The sequence below is a fragment of the Budorcas taxicolor genome, chromosome 5 (assembly GCF_023091745.1).
Source record: "Budorcas taxicolor isolate Tak-1 chromosome 5, Takin1.1, whole genome shotgun sequence".
NCBI classification, from domain to species: Eukaryota; Metazoa; Chordata; class Mammalia; order Artiodactyla; family Bovidae; genus Budorcas; species Budorcas taxicolor.
The window spans coordinates 42,049,655-42,066,824 of record NC_068914.1 but is presented as its reverse complement, the minus strand read 5'-3'; the positions used below and the strand labels follow the sequence as shown (position 1 = coordinate 42,066,824).

Here is a 17,170-nt window from a genome sequence, read left to right as displayed (position 1 = left end):
ACACAGATCACAGTCAAGTGCACTGGAAATAGTTTGTCACTATTAATAATCACATTATCAATATTTGCAATTAATATCTATCTTTCAAAAAACATAGGGTCTATGCATGGTTTTCACTGTTACTGACATCCTCACTTGCCTGCTTATGACAGGGAGGGTGAGTGGTCCCAGAACGAGAATGCCCTGCTGAATCACAGTAGGAAAAGTTTAGGAAGGGCCATTAGGCCATTTTGGACAAAACAGTTATTGGGCTCTTGGGTTTATTAACAGATCAGCTGGATAAAAATAAGTTACTACATTATACTATTTGCTACTTATCTCCATCATCCTCTTTAAGAATACACATTTTAAAAGGAGACAAGTTGTTATATTAAAAATTGCCACTCTGGCATTTTACAAGTTATATCGAATAACAAAGAAAAAATTAGTTTGAAAACTTCTTGGCCTCAATCCCAACTATCATCTCTTACCAAACTAAAATTCATATTATCACTAACTTTCTGTCTAGCATTCCTCCAGTTTACAAAAAAAAAAAAAAAAAAAAATCAGTAACATAAAATGCTTCATAACTTTTTTAAATTGCCCTAAAATTTTAGAGGATAATATAAATGTTTCAGTTAAAGTTGAGAAGTTCACCCTAGGGATGAAAAAAATGAAAATATCACCCAAATCGCTGGTGTAAAACACAAGATATGAACAACTGTTAAAATACCTCTCAGTGAAATTGATTGATTCTACTGTATCTACACCTAGCTATTTCCTAAACTGTAATTTCCAGAAAAACATCTACTTCTGCTTTATTGACTACTCCAAAGCCTTTGACTGTGTGGATCATAACAAACTGTGGAAAATTCTTAAAGAAATGGAAATGCCAGACCACCTTACCTGCCTCCTGAGAAATCTGTATGCAGGTCAAGTAGCAACAGTTAGAACTAGACATGGAACAACAGACTGGTTCCAAATTGGGAAAGGAGTATGTCAAGGCTGTATATTATCACTCTGCTTACTTAACTTATATATAGAGTACATCATGTGTAATATTGGGCTGGATGAAGCACAAGTTGGAATCAAGATTTCTGGGAAAAATACCAGTAATCTCAGATATGCAGATGACGCCATCTGGAAACAGTGACACACTTTATTATCTTGGGCTCCAAAATCACTGCAGATGGGGACTGCAGCCATGAAATTAAAAGACACTTTCTCCTAGAAGAAAATATGACCAACCTAGAGAGCATATTAAAAATCAGAGACATTACTTGGCTGACAAAGGTCTGTCTAGTCAGAGTTATGGTTTTTCCAGTAGTCATATACGGATATGAGCGTTGGACTAGAAAGCAAGCTGAGTGCTGAAGAACTGATGCTTTTGAACTGTGGTGTTGGTGAGCACTCTTGAGAGTCCCTTGGACTGCAAGGAGATCCAACCAGTCCATCCTAAAGGAAATCAGTCCTGAATGTTCATTGGAAGGACTGATGCTGAAGCTGAAACTCCAATACTTTGGCCACCTGATGCAAAGAACTGACTCACTGGAAAAGACCCTGATGCTGGGAAGGATTGAGGGAAGGAGGAGAAAGGGATGACAGAGGATGAGATGGTTGGATGGCATCACCGACTCAATGGACATGAGTTTGAGCAAGCTCTGGGAGCTGGTGATGGACAGGGAAGTCTGGCATGCTGCAGTCCATGGGGTCGCTAAGAGTTGGACACGACTGAGCAACTGAACTGAAGTAACTTTTAACATAAACAAATAAAAGTGTATTCAATAGGATAAATACTTTAAGTTTTATAATTTTCCCTTTAAAACTAAATTGTTTTACATGCTCGTTTTTCTCAGGTGTTACTTACGCACCCTCTCATCTCTGAAGATCTACCCTGACCCTTGATCAACTGTTCTCTGTACCACAAGAAAGTCAAAGTCCTACAAAGAACATGTTTCTTACGTCACACCTCTTGTTTGTGGTTCATTTCAGAGAATATAGTCCATCAAGTAAACACTAAGCAGAGTTTCAAAAGCATGAGCCTTTAAAAGGGGGTACACAAGGTTGGGTGTGGGCCCCCACTCAGTGCCTCAGTGAAAAGAAAGAAGTAAATGTATCACTTCGGGATGAGGAGAAAAACAGAGGCTGTGAGCAGGAGGCCCCCTCTGCAGATCTTTGGATAGTAGTCTGAAATAAAGTCACTGATGGTGTGGGCCATTGTTGGCTTTAAAGGGACTCATGAGGAATATAGTGACTGCATTCTGGATGCCAATCTATACTTTCACACTTAGATAATTCTCAAAGTATCCCTATGCAGTAGGTGCTATCCTTACTACCATCTTACAGGTGCAAAAACCAAGGACATTAGGAAACTTGCCCAAGGTTACAAGCTGATACACAGCAGAGCCCAAGCTCCCTGGTCACACTCTTCACAGAGGTCCCAGCTAGGCTTCCACCCAACATCTTTCTCTCAATAAGCCAATGGGAATAAAATATCAAATTCTTAACTCTAACACTATGCTATGATACCATTTAGGAGAATTTGATGAGGGAGAGATTTCTGAATTGTAATAATACCCTTCTATGTACTCTTCCCTGATGGATCGGATGTCAATATTCCTGATCAGTCCGCCAAGAGGACGCTGCGATTTTATTAAGCTAAAATGAAAAAGGAAGCAAGGAGTAAGACAATCAAATTCCATAAAAACATTGTTATACAAATATGATTCTTAATTCAATACAATGAAGTGCTTTTCTAGTTTTGGGCTCCATAAAAAGATGATATCAATGTCATTCTACCTTCAAAGTACTTCAAGAATAACACAAAACACTTTAGGACAACACAAGGGACAAAAAGAAAAAAAACAATCAAATGTTACATCTGAACAAGGTATGATTTTTAAAATTACTTAAAATTTAGATTTAGTAGAATGTATAGCTTCATCATGCCTCTATCAATTATCTCTGAAGGCAAAGAAAAAACTAACAAAAGTTCAAAGAGAATAGTATGAGAAGAGCCAGGGAAGGAGGTGAGGTGGCTGCCACCTCTGAAGCCAACAGACAGAAAGTTCCCTTCTGAGCTTTCAGCCCATACGGTGGGTGGCTTCCTTCCAGATGGAGGCCTCAGCTGGACCCCAAAGCAGTGGTTCTCAGATTCTGTATACACAGTACTAACTGGATAGCTCTAGTTCCCCAGTCCCCATAACTATGAAGATAAAGTGTAAGAATTTTCAATTTAACAAGCTTCCCAGTGATTTAGCCTGATTTATATGAAGATTATAATCTAAGGAAATACTTGGAAGGAAAACCCAGACTCACTGCTCAGCAGTTGCTTCACAGAGATTTGATGTTACTTTCAGAACATACACTCTTCCCATGGGCCTACCTGTGTCAGCATCCTTAGGCCTTTGTTCTTCATCAGGAGGTTTAGATGGTGGCCAAGCAGCTGGGACTCTCCTGGGAAACTGCCCTTCGATATAATCCAGTGAGTGTGTGGGTTGACTAACTGCAGCCCAGGTGTAAAGTTGATCTTGCTATATTAAAATAAAAAATTAAGCTATTTTAATTCAATCATGAAAAATGGAGTCTTCTTGATTGATATTTGCAACATCATTTCTATCATAAATATATGTGTGGTAGGCATATATATAAATGCAAACACACATAAAACATGAAACAGCTTTTTATACTATTCAACATAGATTCATCACATAAACTTTCTTTCACACATTTTGTTTTCATAACCATACGTGTTTCAACTTCTATGGTAAAATTAAAGTCTCTTTCTTTGGAGGCAAAAGGCCATGTGGGTCTGCAGGGAATTACAAGGTCAGAAAACCCACCTGATCACAGAGTCCCCTGACTAAGCATCTTCAATGCACTGGAATATGATGTCCCTTTGAAATCTGTGTAAACACTTGGCAAAATCAGAGAACAGGCAGTGCTGGGCACTCAAGGACAATAAACAGCTTCCTTGCCTTCAATAACAGAAAGCCAAGGAAACTAATTATCCTCAACCCAGGTCGGGAACAGTTTGGGAGAGGAACTATAAAAAAGTAAGTGAACTTGCCAAGAAAAAAAGAACTGGACAGGGATCTGGCAAAGAAAGCTCTTCCCAGCTGGAGACCAACAGAATCTGAACAGAATGAGAAGCAGGCTCATAGCTACACCTCATGCCAGGAAGCCAAGTGGGAACACAGAAAGGAGGCCACTCTGAGGCTGTAGACACCCTTGGAAACTGCCCGCTAAGATTTCAGGGTAACAGGTGCTTCAGGATGCAGGCACCAATGTACACAAGCCCTGGGTTCTCTTCATGACATCCTCCTTACTCACAGATATATTTCCCTAAACCTTTTGATCAACACAGCAAATGAAGCAGAGAGAGTACTTGAGTGGTAGAAACAAAAACAAAAAACATGATATAAAACTATGCTGAGACTGAACTTGAGTTAACCAGTGGAGAGGCATCGCTATTTCCAAAAATTTGCTTCACAAATTAATTGAAGAATTTCATAAAATATTCTTCAGTGTCAACAGTAAAATACAATGTATATATCAGTTAGTTTAAGCTTCACCTTTAGGGGCAGGTCTGAATCAGGAAGGGTCCCACTGTAGACCCTTCAGCCAGTCACATCTTTCACATACCTACATCTTGATCGACACCAGCTCTACTGAATATCAGAAATAACTTTTTATTGGAAAAATGAGTGGTTTAATTAACATGATATTAGAAATGAGCTCTTGTTGGTAAAAGTAAAGGAATTCAATGGACGTGGACCAGCAAATCCCTGTCCAGGGATTAGACATCAGAGAATATCCTCATTCTGGCAAGAACAAGGTGAGATGTGGGCAAGGAGCAATATCAATGTCCCCTTCACATCCACAAAATGTGAACCTCTCGTGTAAAGAGCAGCCAAGTACCTGGCAGGGGAGCGAGCTGTGTGTTTCCTAAAAGGGGGACTCTGACGTAGAGAGCTTCATCATCCTAATAATAAACGCACTCAGTCTCAGACTTCACTTGCTCCACAGAGAAGAGTCAGAGCCAGCAGCCATGGGAACAAGTGGTTTCACTCAGGATTTCATCATACAGCAAATATAAGTTTGCTAAAAGCGCTCCATAAAAGCCTAAGTAAACCACAAACAGCCTGGCCAGTCCTGCAGTCTTTCAGCCCCACCCCAGGACTGGAACACATACAGACCTGTAAGGTGATAAAACCTCTCCTTCATCGTATGGCTCCACAAGCAGGGAAGAAGCAAGCACCAAGTTCTGTTGTAGTTCTTCAAGAATCAAATGTCAACTCTTCCACTTGTCCTTTAAGCTTTTCTATAACCCTCCTATTCATCCTCCCAAATTCACCTCCCCACATGTCCCAAATCAAGCTTCACTTCACTGGAATGTCCCAACCTAGCCTTCCCCATGCACAGCATCTAACCAAAGATTAAGTCCCACTGGGGTCTCCCCCAGACGCCCAAATCACAGCATGTTAGCCCCACCTCTTGTTGACAGTTAACAGCATGCAATCCAGATCAGTGGCTGAACACGTTTCTGAGTACACTTTGCCTTCCCTTAACCGCCTGAACTACTTCAGCACAGAAAGTGTGTACACAAGTCCTATAAAATTCCCAAGCACTCCATAAAAGCCACTTAATGTCTACTGAATTAACACATTTGTCAGGTAAGAAGAAAAAGCAAGAGAGATGGTTTATCAACATGAGAGCAGCTGGAGCTGTGATCTCATTTTTTTCATCTCCTTATTAACAAAAGTACCAGAGGGGTACTTTGTGTGCATTAAATGGAAAACAAAGGTGTCAAGCAATCCATTATATCTAAACCTATTCACAACTGTACCATGTTAAAAAAAAAAAAAAAACAAACACGGGGCAGACAAAATTCCTAGGATAGAACCAGAACTGCACCCCAGACACATCTCCTAACTTTATAATATCTTCATGTCCTCATCAGTAACTCAGAAACAATGCCTGTTCTTGTCTTTCTGCAGGACTGGAGTGAGCAGGGTAAATGCTACATGAAAACAGCTGTGTAAACCACATGGTGTAACTCAAACATAACTACCACAACAGCTACTTGCTTTGATTTCTTTTTTTAATTTTTATTTTTGGCACATTAAATTTACTCATAAAAAATTCTAAAAATGTACAATTTTGCCTTTTAAACAAAGTATAATAAAGCTCCCTAAACAATACTTGACATTTGCAATTCAAAATCAAATTAGCAGAACATTAAACATTTACAAAACTTTATTTTTTAAAGGGCTTCTCTGGTGGCTCAGACAGTGAAGAATTCGCCTGCAATGTTGGAGACCTGGGTTTGATCCCTGGATTGGGAAGATCCCCTGGAGAAGAGAATGGCTACCCACTCCAGTATTCTGGCCTGGAAAATTCCATGGACTGTATAGATCATGGGGTCTTAAAGAGTCGGACACAACTGAGCAACTTTCACTATCTTTTAAAAAAAAATTTTTTTACATACAAATTTTTTAAAATTTTAATTGGAGGCTAATTACAATATTCTAGTGGTTTTGCCATACACTGACATGAATCAGCCATGGGTGTACATGTGTTCCCCATCCTGAAACCCCTCCCACCTCCCTCCCCATCCCATCCCTCAGGGTCATCACAGTACACCAGCCCTAAGCACCCTGTCTCATGCATCGAACCTGGACTGGTGATCTATTTCACATATGATAACATACATGTTTCAATACTATTCTCTCAAATCATCCCACCCTCGCCTTCTCCCACAGAGTCCAAAAGTCTGTTCTTTACATCTGTGTCTCTTTTGCCATCTCGCATATAGGGTCATCATTACCATCTTTCTAAATTCCATATATATGCGTTAATGTATTGTATTGGTGTTTTTCTTTCTGACTTACTTCGCTCTGTATAATAGGCTCCAGAAGTTACATGCAACTTTGTAGAACTGACATAAAAGAATGGCTCAAAAAATGGGAGAATTTTCCTTCATTCCTAACAAGAAAATGCATCCAAGAAGCTGTGAAGATTCTTGAGAACATGAGGCCTTTAGCTTCAGTACCAGGGCCTGTCTTTGTGCATCTGAGAACTTTGCACAGATGAGGGGTTACTTACAACACTGGGATGGACTGGCCAGAGCGCCACTCCCTCCAGTAGCAGTGTAGTAACGCTGACCTTTGGCCTCAGCCAGAACAGTATGTAGTTTGCACATGTTGATTAAAGATACTCAGTTTGATTCAGAACTTTCGGACTTTTAAGTAATTGAGCATCTTCAGAACCCTTGGCTGTAGATGTCACTTGCCTCACTTTCTGGGAGTCATCTGCACTTTGGAAAGGACAGCCAACCCACTCAGGTGCCACAGGCCCATCCACTGGGACGGGTGGTCAAGCTAAGCAGGGTCACGGTTTCCCTTACAATGTTTAAGACTCTTCAACATGTAATGCCATCAATTACCAGTGTGGAAAACAAACAAGGCATCAAATAAGCCACCACAGAGGCAGGAAGAGTGACAGTGACAGGGGTGTGAGGAGGGTGCAACCCAGTTCCCACTTAGCATGCTCACTAGAAACAATGGAATGAGTGGACAGATGCAAGCCTCCATCAGTTTGTGCTCAAACAAGAGTGCATTACAGCTGTATAACATTAGGCAAAGTCACTACCCACTACACTCCTCCACCTGTAGTGTGCAGTGTAAACTAACTATGTGACCTTCCTTCGATAAAGGATCTAGAGTTCTAAGTAGTGAATTAAAATACTGAACCTACTAACTGCCATACTAACAAGCAGACTCACGTAATCTTGGGGGATTATAAATGATGCTGGTTTTTTAAAATACCCAATCATATGTATGTATTTATTATTCTAGGTGCTAGCTCCCATTTTCTCAGTGCTCTTTAGTAATTATTAAGTTTTTAACATTTATATCCTTTCCAATTTTCAATATTATAATATAAAAACTAGAAAATAAGGCAGAAAATTGAGCATTCTGCTTAAAAAAAAAAAAAAAAGATGAGTGTTTTGTCCTCATGGTGCATTCTACTTCAGTCTCTACATGCCACTTTCTCCATTCTTGGAGGTACAAAATGCGAGCAGAAGCTTTAAAATATGACAAATTACACAGAGCAGATTGGCTGGCGCCACAATTACCTGGTTGCCACAGCCTTTGGAAACTGAGCCCACAATTTCATGAAAATGATTATGTAGTTGAAAAAGTCAGTCTGATCTGTTTCTGGCTGATGAGGAAATCTTCTGAGGAAATGCCAAATGCCTTTTAGACTCACTGACTGTGGTTGCTTCTGGAGATAAACTTCATAAGAGAGAAAACACTGCTAGCAAATATTCCCAAGTTCAAGTAAGGGATTCACTTGGGAACAGGTCTCATGGGTAGGCAGCGAAATCCTTTGTGTTCTGTGTGTCTCATGTTTATGTTTTACCATTCTCAATTCAGAATGGCCTTATTGGAGATAGCACTCAGCACATGAACTTTCAAAGACAGCTGGAAATTTCTCTAAGACTTCTGATGACTAAAACACAGCTGTACAATGTCTAAAATCATTTCCTTCAATTAGAATGCCATACTTAAAGTTTGTTTTAATTTTTTGCTGTATTTAGTATAATAACACTAACTTCTTACATTTATCAAAATAAGTTATAAGAGGGTGGGCAAGGCTGAGTTAAGGGGTGTGTCCAGAGATGGCTATGGACTTAGGAAGTCATTTTAGGCAGCATGTCTGCTGATGGTAGGGCTGTGTTCCTGACCAGTTGGTTGTCTGGCCTGAGGCATTCCAGCACTGAAACTTGCAGGCTGTCGAGTGGAGCCAGGTCTCTATATCAGGGGCCCAAAGTATCTGCCTCTGACTCCAGCCAGAGTTCACACAGGCCCCTGCTATGTCTGCCATCAGCTTTTATGACTCCAGAGAGAGCTACAGTCACCTCCCTGCCTCTCCAGGAGACCCTCCAAGACAGGCATTGTGATAAAACTGAAAAAATTAAACTTGGGGAAAACAAGATTTGATGTCTGGATCCCAAGTCAGAGCCAGGCCTGCCCAGCTTGAAGCTTTGCTTTTCAGGACACAGGCACAAGTTACCCCTAACAAGAAATCTACACAAACAACCCAACCAACATTTCCCTCCAAGGGCAAAAAAACAAAAGGAAAAAGTAATACAACCCTAAAGCCTGGGACAAGGAGACCTCAAGTGGAGCAAGTTAGAAAAAAATGATGAAAAGACAGAGAAGTACAGTTCAAATGAAAGAGCAAGGGAGAAACTCACAAGACCAAATAAATGAAGAGAAAACAACCAATCTCCCTGAAAGAGAATTCAGAATAATGAGAGTAAAGATGCTCTGAGACTTGAAAATAAAATGGAGAAAATGCGAGAAGCATTTACCACAGTTAATACAATCACCAAAGACAAAGAAGAAAAAAAGAATAAGCAAACAGAGATGAACAACACAATTACTGAAATTAAAAATACTCTAGAAGGAACTAATAACAGAACAACTGACAGAGGAAGAGATAAATGAGCTGGTGAACAGAATGGTAGAAATAACTGCTGAAGGGCAGAATAAAGGGAAAGGAATGAAAAGACTGAGGACAGCCTCAGAGACCTTTGGGACAATATTAAGCAAATCAACATTTGAGTTATAGGGGTCCCAGAGGAAGGAAAAAAAAAGGCACTGAAAAAATTTTTGAAGAAATTATAGTTGAATCCCCCACATAGGAAAGGCAATAGTCAATGAAGTCCAAGAAGCACAGAGAGTCCCATACAGGGTAAACCCAAGGAGAAACACATTGAGACACATATTAATCAAGCTAACAGAGATTAAGCACAAAGAAAGAATATTAAATGCAGCAAGGGAAAAGCAACAAGTGACATACAAGAGAAAACCCAGACAATTACCAGTGGATCTTTCAGCAGAAGCTCTGTAGACCAGAAGGGAAAGGCAGGATATACTTAAAGTACTAAAAGAGAAAAATATACAACCAAGATTACTATACCTGGCAAAGATCTCAATCAAAATTGATGAAGTCAAAAGCTTTACAGACAAGCAGAAGTTACAAGAATTCAGCACCACCAAACTAGCCTTGCAATAAATACTAAAGGGACTTTACATAGCCAGTAAACACAACAGAAAGGAAAGACCTACAAAAACAAACCCCAGATAATCAAGAAAATGTCAATAAGAACATATGTATCAATAATTACCTTAAATGTAAATGAATTAAATGCACTAACCAAAAGATACATGCTGACTGAATGGATACAAAAACAAGACCTATTTATATGGTGCCTCCAGGAGATCCACTTCAGACCTAGAGACACATACAGACTGAAAGTAAAGGGATGGAAAAAGATATTCCATGTGAATGGAAACCAAAAGAAAGCCAGAGTGCAATCCTTATTTCAGAAAAAATATATTTTAAAATAAAGAATATTATAAGAGACAAAGAAGGACACTACATAATGATCAAGGGATCAACCCAAGAATACATAACAATTGTAAATATTTATGCACCTAGTCAAGGCCATGGTTTTTCCAGTAGTCATTTATGGATGTGAGAGTTGGACTGTGAAGAAGGCTGAGAGTCAAAGAATTGATGCTTTTGAACTGTGGTGTTGGTGAAGACTCTGGAGAGTCCCTTGGACTGCAAGGAGATCCAACCAGTCCATTCTGAAGGAGATCAGCCCTGAGATTTCTTTGGAAGGAATGATTCTAAAGCTGAAACTCCAGTACTTTGGCCACCTCATGTGAAGAGTTGACTCATTGGAAAAGACTCTGATGCTGGGAGGGATTGAGGGCAGGAGGAGAAGGGGATGACAGAGGATGAGATGGCTGGATGGCATCACTGACTCGATGGACGTGGGTCTGAGTGAACTCCGGGAGCTGAAGATGGACAGGGAGGCCTGGCATGCTGCAATTCATGGGGTCGCAAAGAGTCGGCCACTACTGAGCAACTGAACTGAACTGAACATAAGAGCATCTAAATACATAAGGCAAACACTAACAGGCGTAAGAGGGAAAATCTACAGCAACATAATAATAGTATGGGACTTTAACACCCACTTACACCAAAGCACAGATTATCAAAACACAGAATCAATAAGGAAACTCAAATCCTAAATGAAACATTAGACCAAAGGGATGTCTTCAGGACTTTCGATCCAAATGCAGAAGAATACACTTTCTTCTCATTGCACATTAAATATTCTCCAGGATAGACCATATCTTAGGCCACAAATCAAGCCTCAGTAAATTTAAGAAAACTGAAATTCCACCAAGTGTCTTCTCTGACCACAACACTATGAGACTAGATATCAACTACAGGAAAAAAAAAACTGCAAAACACAAACTCATGGAGATTAAAGAATATGTTACTAAATAACAAAGAGGTTACTGAAGAAATTCTTAAACAGATGGGAATACCAGACCACCTGACCTGCCTTCTGAGATATCTGTATGCAGGTCAGGAAGCAACAGTTAGAATTGGACAAGGAATGACAGACTGGTTCCAAATTGGGAAAGGAGTATGTCAAGGCTGTATATTATCACCCTGCTTACTTAACTTATATGCAGATTATATCATGAGAAACGCTGGGCTGGATGAAGCACAAGCTGCAATCCAGATTGCCAGGAGAAACATCAATAATCTCAGATATGCAGATGATACCACCCTTGTGGAAGAAAGTGAAGAAAAACTAAACAGCCTCTTGATGAAAGTGAAAGAGGAGAGTGAAAAAGCTGGCTTAAAACTCAACATTCAGAAAACTAAGATCATAGCATCCAGTCTCATCACTTCATGGTAAATAGATGGGGAAACAGTGAAAACAGTAACAGACTTTATTTTGGGGGGCTCCAAAATCACTGCAGATGGGGACTGTAGCCATGAAATTAAAAGACAGCTGCTCCTTGGAAGAGAAGTTATGACCAACCTAGACAGTATATTAAGAAGCAGAGACATTACTTTGCCAACAAAGATCTGTCTAGTCAAAGCTATGGATTTTCCAGTAGTCACGTATGGATGAGAGAGTTGGACCATAAAGAAAGCTGAGCACTGAAGAATTGATGCTTTTGAACTGTAGTGGTGGAGAAGACTCTTGAGAGTCCCTTGGACTGTAAAGAGATCCAACCAGTCCATCCTTAAGGAAATCAGTCCTGAATATTCACTGGAGGGACTGATGCCGAAGCTGAAACTGCAATACTTTGGTCACCTGATTTGAAGAACTGACTGATTTGAAAAGACCCTGATGCTGGGAAAGACTTTGGGCAGAAGGGGACAACAGAGGATAAGATGGTTGGATGGCATCACTGACTCAATGGACATGAGTTTGAGTAAACTCTGGGAGTTGGTGATGGACAAGGAGGCCTGGCATGCTGCAGTCCATGGGATTGCAAAGAGTTGGACACAACTGAGTGACCGAACTGAACTACTGAAGAAATAAGAAAGGAAGTCAAAACATTCCTAGAAACAAATAACAATGAAAACATGATGACCCAAAACCTATGGGATTCAGCAAAAGCAGTTCTGACAGGGATGTTTATAGCAATACAATCATATTTCAAGAAACAAGAAAAGCATCAGATAGACAAGCTAACTCTAGAACTAGAGCAGCTGGAAAAAGAACAACAACAAAAAAAAACCAAAGTCAGGAGAAGGAAGTAAATGATAAAGATCAGAGCAGAAATAAATGAAAAAGAATGAAGGAAACAATAGCAAAGATTGATAAAACTAAAAGCTGGTTCTTTGAGAAGATAAACAAAATTGACAAACCACTAGCCAGACTCATCAAGAAAAAAGGGAGAAAAATAAAATCAACAAAATTAGAAATGAAAAAGGAGAGGTTATAATACACAACACAGAAATACAAAGGATCATAAGAGAATATATAAGCAACTATATGCTAATAAAATGGACAACCTAGAGGAAACAGATTCTTAGAAAAGGTCAACCTCCCAAGACTGAACCAGAAATAGAAATTATGAACAACTGAATTACAAACACTGAAATGAAAACAGTGATCAAAAATCTCCCCAAAGAACAAAAGGCCAGGGCCAAATGGCTTCACAGGAGAATTCTATCAAACATTTAGAGAACAGTTAATGTCTATTTTTCTGAAACTCTTCCAAAAAATTGCACAGGAAGGAACACTTCCAAACTCATTCAGTGAGGCCAAGATCAGGCCAAAACCAGGCCTGATGCCAAAACCAGGCAAAGACAATATGAAAAAAAGAAAATTACAGGCCAACATCACTGATGAACATAGATGCAAAAATCCTCAACAAAAATTCTAGGAAACAGAATTCAACAACACATAAAAAGCTCATACACCATGATCAAGTTGGGTTTATTTCAGGGATGCAAAGATTCTTCAATATATGCAAATCAATCAACACGATATACCATACTAATAAACTGAAAGATAAAAACCATATGATCGTCTCAATAGTTGTAGAAAAAGCCTTTGACAAAATTCAGCACCCATTTATCATTAAAACTCTTCCAAAAAATGGGCATAGAAGGAACCTACCTCAACACAGTAAAGGCCATATATGAAAAGTCCACAGCAAACATTATTCTCAATGGTTAAAAACCAAAAGCATTCCCTCTATGATCAGGAACAAGAGAAGGGTGTTCACTCTTACCACTATTATTCAACATAGTTTTGGAAGTCCTAGCTATGGCGATTCGGAGAAGGCAATGGCACCCTACTCCAGTACTCTTGCCTGGAAAATCCCATGGATGGAGAAGCCTGGTAGGCTGCAGTCCATGGGGTCGCTGAGGGTCGGACACGACTGAGCGACTTCACTTTGACTTTTCACTTTTGTGCATTGGAGAAGGAAATGGCAACCCACTCCAGTGTTCTTGCCTGGAGGATCCCGGGGACGGGGGAGCCTGGTGGGCTTCCATCTAGGGGGTCGCACAGAGTCGGACACGACTGAAGTGACTTAGCAGCAGCAGCTATGGCGATTAGAGAAGAAAAGGAAATAAAAGGAATCCAGATCGGAAAAGAAGTAAAACTCTGTTTGCAGATAATGTGATACTATACATAGAAAACCCAAAAGGAACTATCAGAAAATCACTAGAGCTAATCAGTAAATTCTGCAAAGACTTAGGATACAAGGTCAATAGACAGAAATCACTTGCTTTCCTATATACTAACAATGAAAAATCAGAAAGAAAAATTAAGGAATCAATACCATACACCATTACAACAAAAAGAATAAAATATCTAGGAATAAACCTACCTAAGGAGACAAAACACTTATATATGGAAAACTATAAGACACTGATGAAAGAAATCAAAGACGACATAAACAGATGGAGAGATATTCCATGTTCCTGGGTAGGGAGAATCAATATTGTGAAAATGACTATAAACTCAATATGGGTTAAAGACCTAAATGTAAGACCAGAAACTATTAAACTGTTAGAAGAAAGCATAAGCAGAATACTCAATGACATAAATCAAAGCAAGATCTTCTATGACCCACCTCCTAGAGTAATGGAAATAAAAACAAAAATAAACAAGTGGGACTTAGTTAAACTTAAAATCTTTTGCACATCAAAGGAAACTACAAACAAGCTGAAAAGACAACCCTCAGAAAGAGAGAAAATAACAGCAAAGGAAACAACTGACAAAGAATTAATTTCCAAAATATATAAACAGCTCATACAACTCAATACCAGAAAAGCAAACAACCCAGTCAAAAAGTGGGAAAGGAACCTGAAGGGACATCTCTTCAAAGAAGACATACAGATGGCTAACAAGCACATGAAAAGATGCTCAACATCACTCGTTATTGGAGAAATGAAAATCAAAACTACAATGAGATATCACCTTATACCAGTCAGAATGCCCATCATCAAAAAGTCTACAAACAATAAATGCTGGAGAGGGTGTGGAAAAAATGGAACACTCTTGCATTGCTGGTGGGAATGTAAACTGGTACAGCCACTATGGAAGATGCTATAGAGATTCCTTAAAAAGCTAGGAATAAAACCACCATATGACCCAGCAATCCCACTCCTAGGCATATACCCTGAGAAAACAAAAATTGAAAAAGACACATGTACCCCAAGGTTCATTACAGCACTATTTACAAAAGCTAAAAGATGGAACCAACCTAGATGTCCATTGACAGATGATTGGATAAAAAAGCTGTAGTACATATATACAATGGAATACTACTCAGCCATAAAGATGAATGCATTTGAATCTGTTCTACTGAGGTGGACAGCCTAGAGCCTATTATACAGAGGGAAGTAAGTCACAAAGTGAAATATAAATACTGTATACTGACACATACATATGGAATATTAAGAGATGGCACTGATGAATTTATTTTTAGGACAGCAATGGAAAATCAGACATAGAGAACAGAGCTATGGATATGGTGGGAGGAGATGAGGGAGAAGGGGAGATGTATGGAGAGAGTAACGTAGAAATTTAAAATACCATATGTAAAATAGCCAATGGGAATTTTCTGTACAACTCAGGGAACTGAAACAGGGGCTCTGTGACAGGCTGAAGGGTGAGATGAGGAGGGAGACGGGAGGGAGGCCAAGGAGGGAGGGGACATGGGTGTACCTGTGGCTAATTCTTATTGATGTATGACAGAAAAGCACAGAATTCTATAGAGCAATTATCCTTCAATTAAAAAATTTAAAAAATTAAAAAGATTAGGCAGGTGGCAGCCACTGCTGTCTGGAAACACATGAATAACCAGACATCTTCGAGAACATTCTTCAGTTTCAGAATTGTAAAGTGTTCTGTGAGGAATAAATGGATTTGGTCCTTGCCTTAAACAACTTGACAGTATCATTTGAAAAATAATATTCAATTCTATGAAACAGTACAAATTTCATAGAAGAATAATATAAATTAGACTTTTAAAAAATAGCTATAAGAGTAACAACAATTTCATCCCCCAATACTAACCACTAAAGCAAAAAACCCTAAATATTATTTTTTTCTTTTGTGATGTGACAGTTTTCAACAATTTCATTGTGCTAAAATAGGATTTATTTAGAATAGTTCTTTGATTAAAAAAATGGAAAGTTTTGGCTTTTAGCACATAACTTTTAAATCTGTGTTTAAAAGGATTTTTAAAATCCTTTTTAAAAGGATCCTTTTTAAATCATTTTTAAAAGTAAAAATTGTCATATATGTACACAACACCACCACAGAATGAGCACAAAATCTTTTACTTTACTAAAAGAAGCTAGTTGAGCAAACTGTAGTCGGGAAAGTTCCCTGAGCATTTGTGCCGACTGTCACCACACTGTAAATTCAATTAAAACTGCCCTGTGGGATTTCTCAACCAGTCATGTTTGTCATTTTCTCTATTTTGTTTCTGTTAAACATTTCGGAAATGTATGTGCTATCCTCCCAAGTAGGATAAGTAAGCTCCTTGCCCCTAGTCACCAACCATATCCTATCACCCCTTGTTTTCCCCGATATTTGTACACATAACAGACACGCAATGAGTATTAAGGAACTTAAAGGGTCAAGCTGAATAAAAATTGTCTTTTAATGACTTAAACCATAGTTCTATATCTGAGTAAAAATAGGAACGTGCTTCCCTTACACTACTCCACTTCTTACATTCTTAAAGTCTGTTTCGGCTTTTGTTGAACTGGATCATTTCTTCCTATTAAAGAAAACAAACAGAAGCTTCCTACCCTAGGAAGATCAGAAGATTAAAAACCACAATGTAAAAGTAGGATAAATGGGCCACAAGCCCATTTTACTCAAAAAAAAAAAAAAAAACACACAAAAGGAAAGTTTCTTTTAGCAGATTTTCCTTTTTTTAAGAAAACATGCTATTTTTTAAATTAATTAATTAATTTTACTTTATAATATTGTATTGGTTTTTCCATACATTGACTTGAATCCACCATGAGTATACATGTGTTCCCCATCCTGAACCCCCCTCCCACCTCCCTCCCCATACCATCCCTCTGGGTCATCCCAGTGCACCAGCCCCAAGCACCCTGTATCATGCATCGAACCTGGACTGGCAATTCGTTTCACATATGATATTTTACATGTTTCAGTGCCATTCTCCCATATCATCCCACCCTCGTGCTCTCCCACAGAGTCCAAAAGACTGTTCAATACATCTGTGTCTCTTTTGCTGTCTCGCATACAAGGTTATCATTACCTTCTTTCTAAATTCCATATATATGCTTTAGT

General features: G+C 39.0%; 1 protein-coding gene across 1 annotated transcript in view; it reads right to left on the bottom strand.

Annotated features, from left to right (window-relative positions):
• The window catches only part of FMN2 (formin 2), a 359,973-nt gene that overhangs the window by 249,168 nt on the left and 93,635 nt on the right, over nt 1–17,170 (bottom strand). The window contains exon 3 of the mRNA XM_052639523.1: nt 3,365–3,512. Coding sequence (XP_052495483.1) covers nt 3,365–3,512 — 148 coding nt within the window. The remainder of the gene's footprint in view (nt 1–3,364; nt 3,513–17,170) is intronic.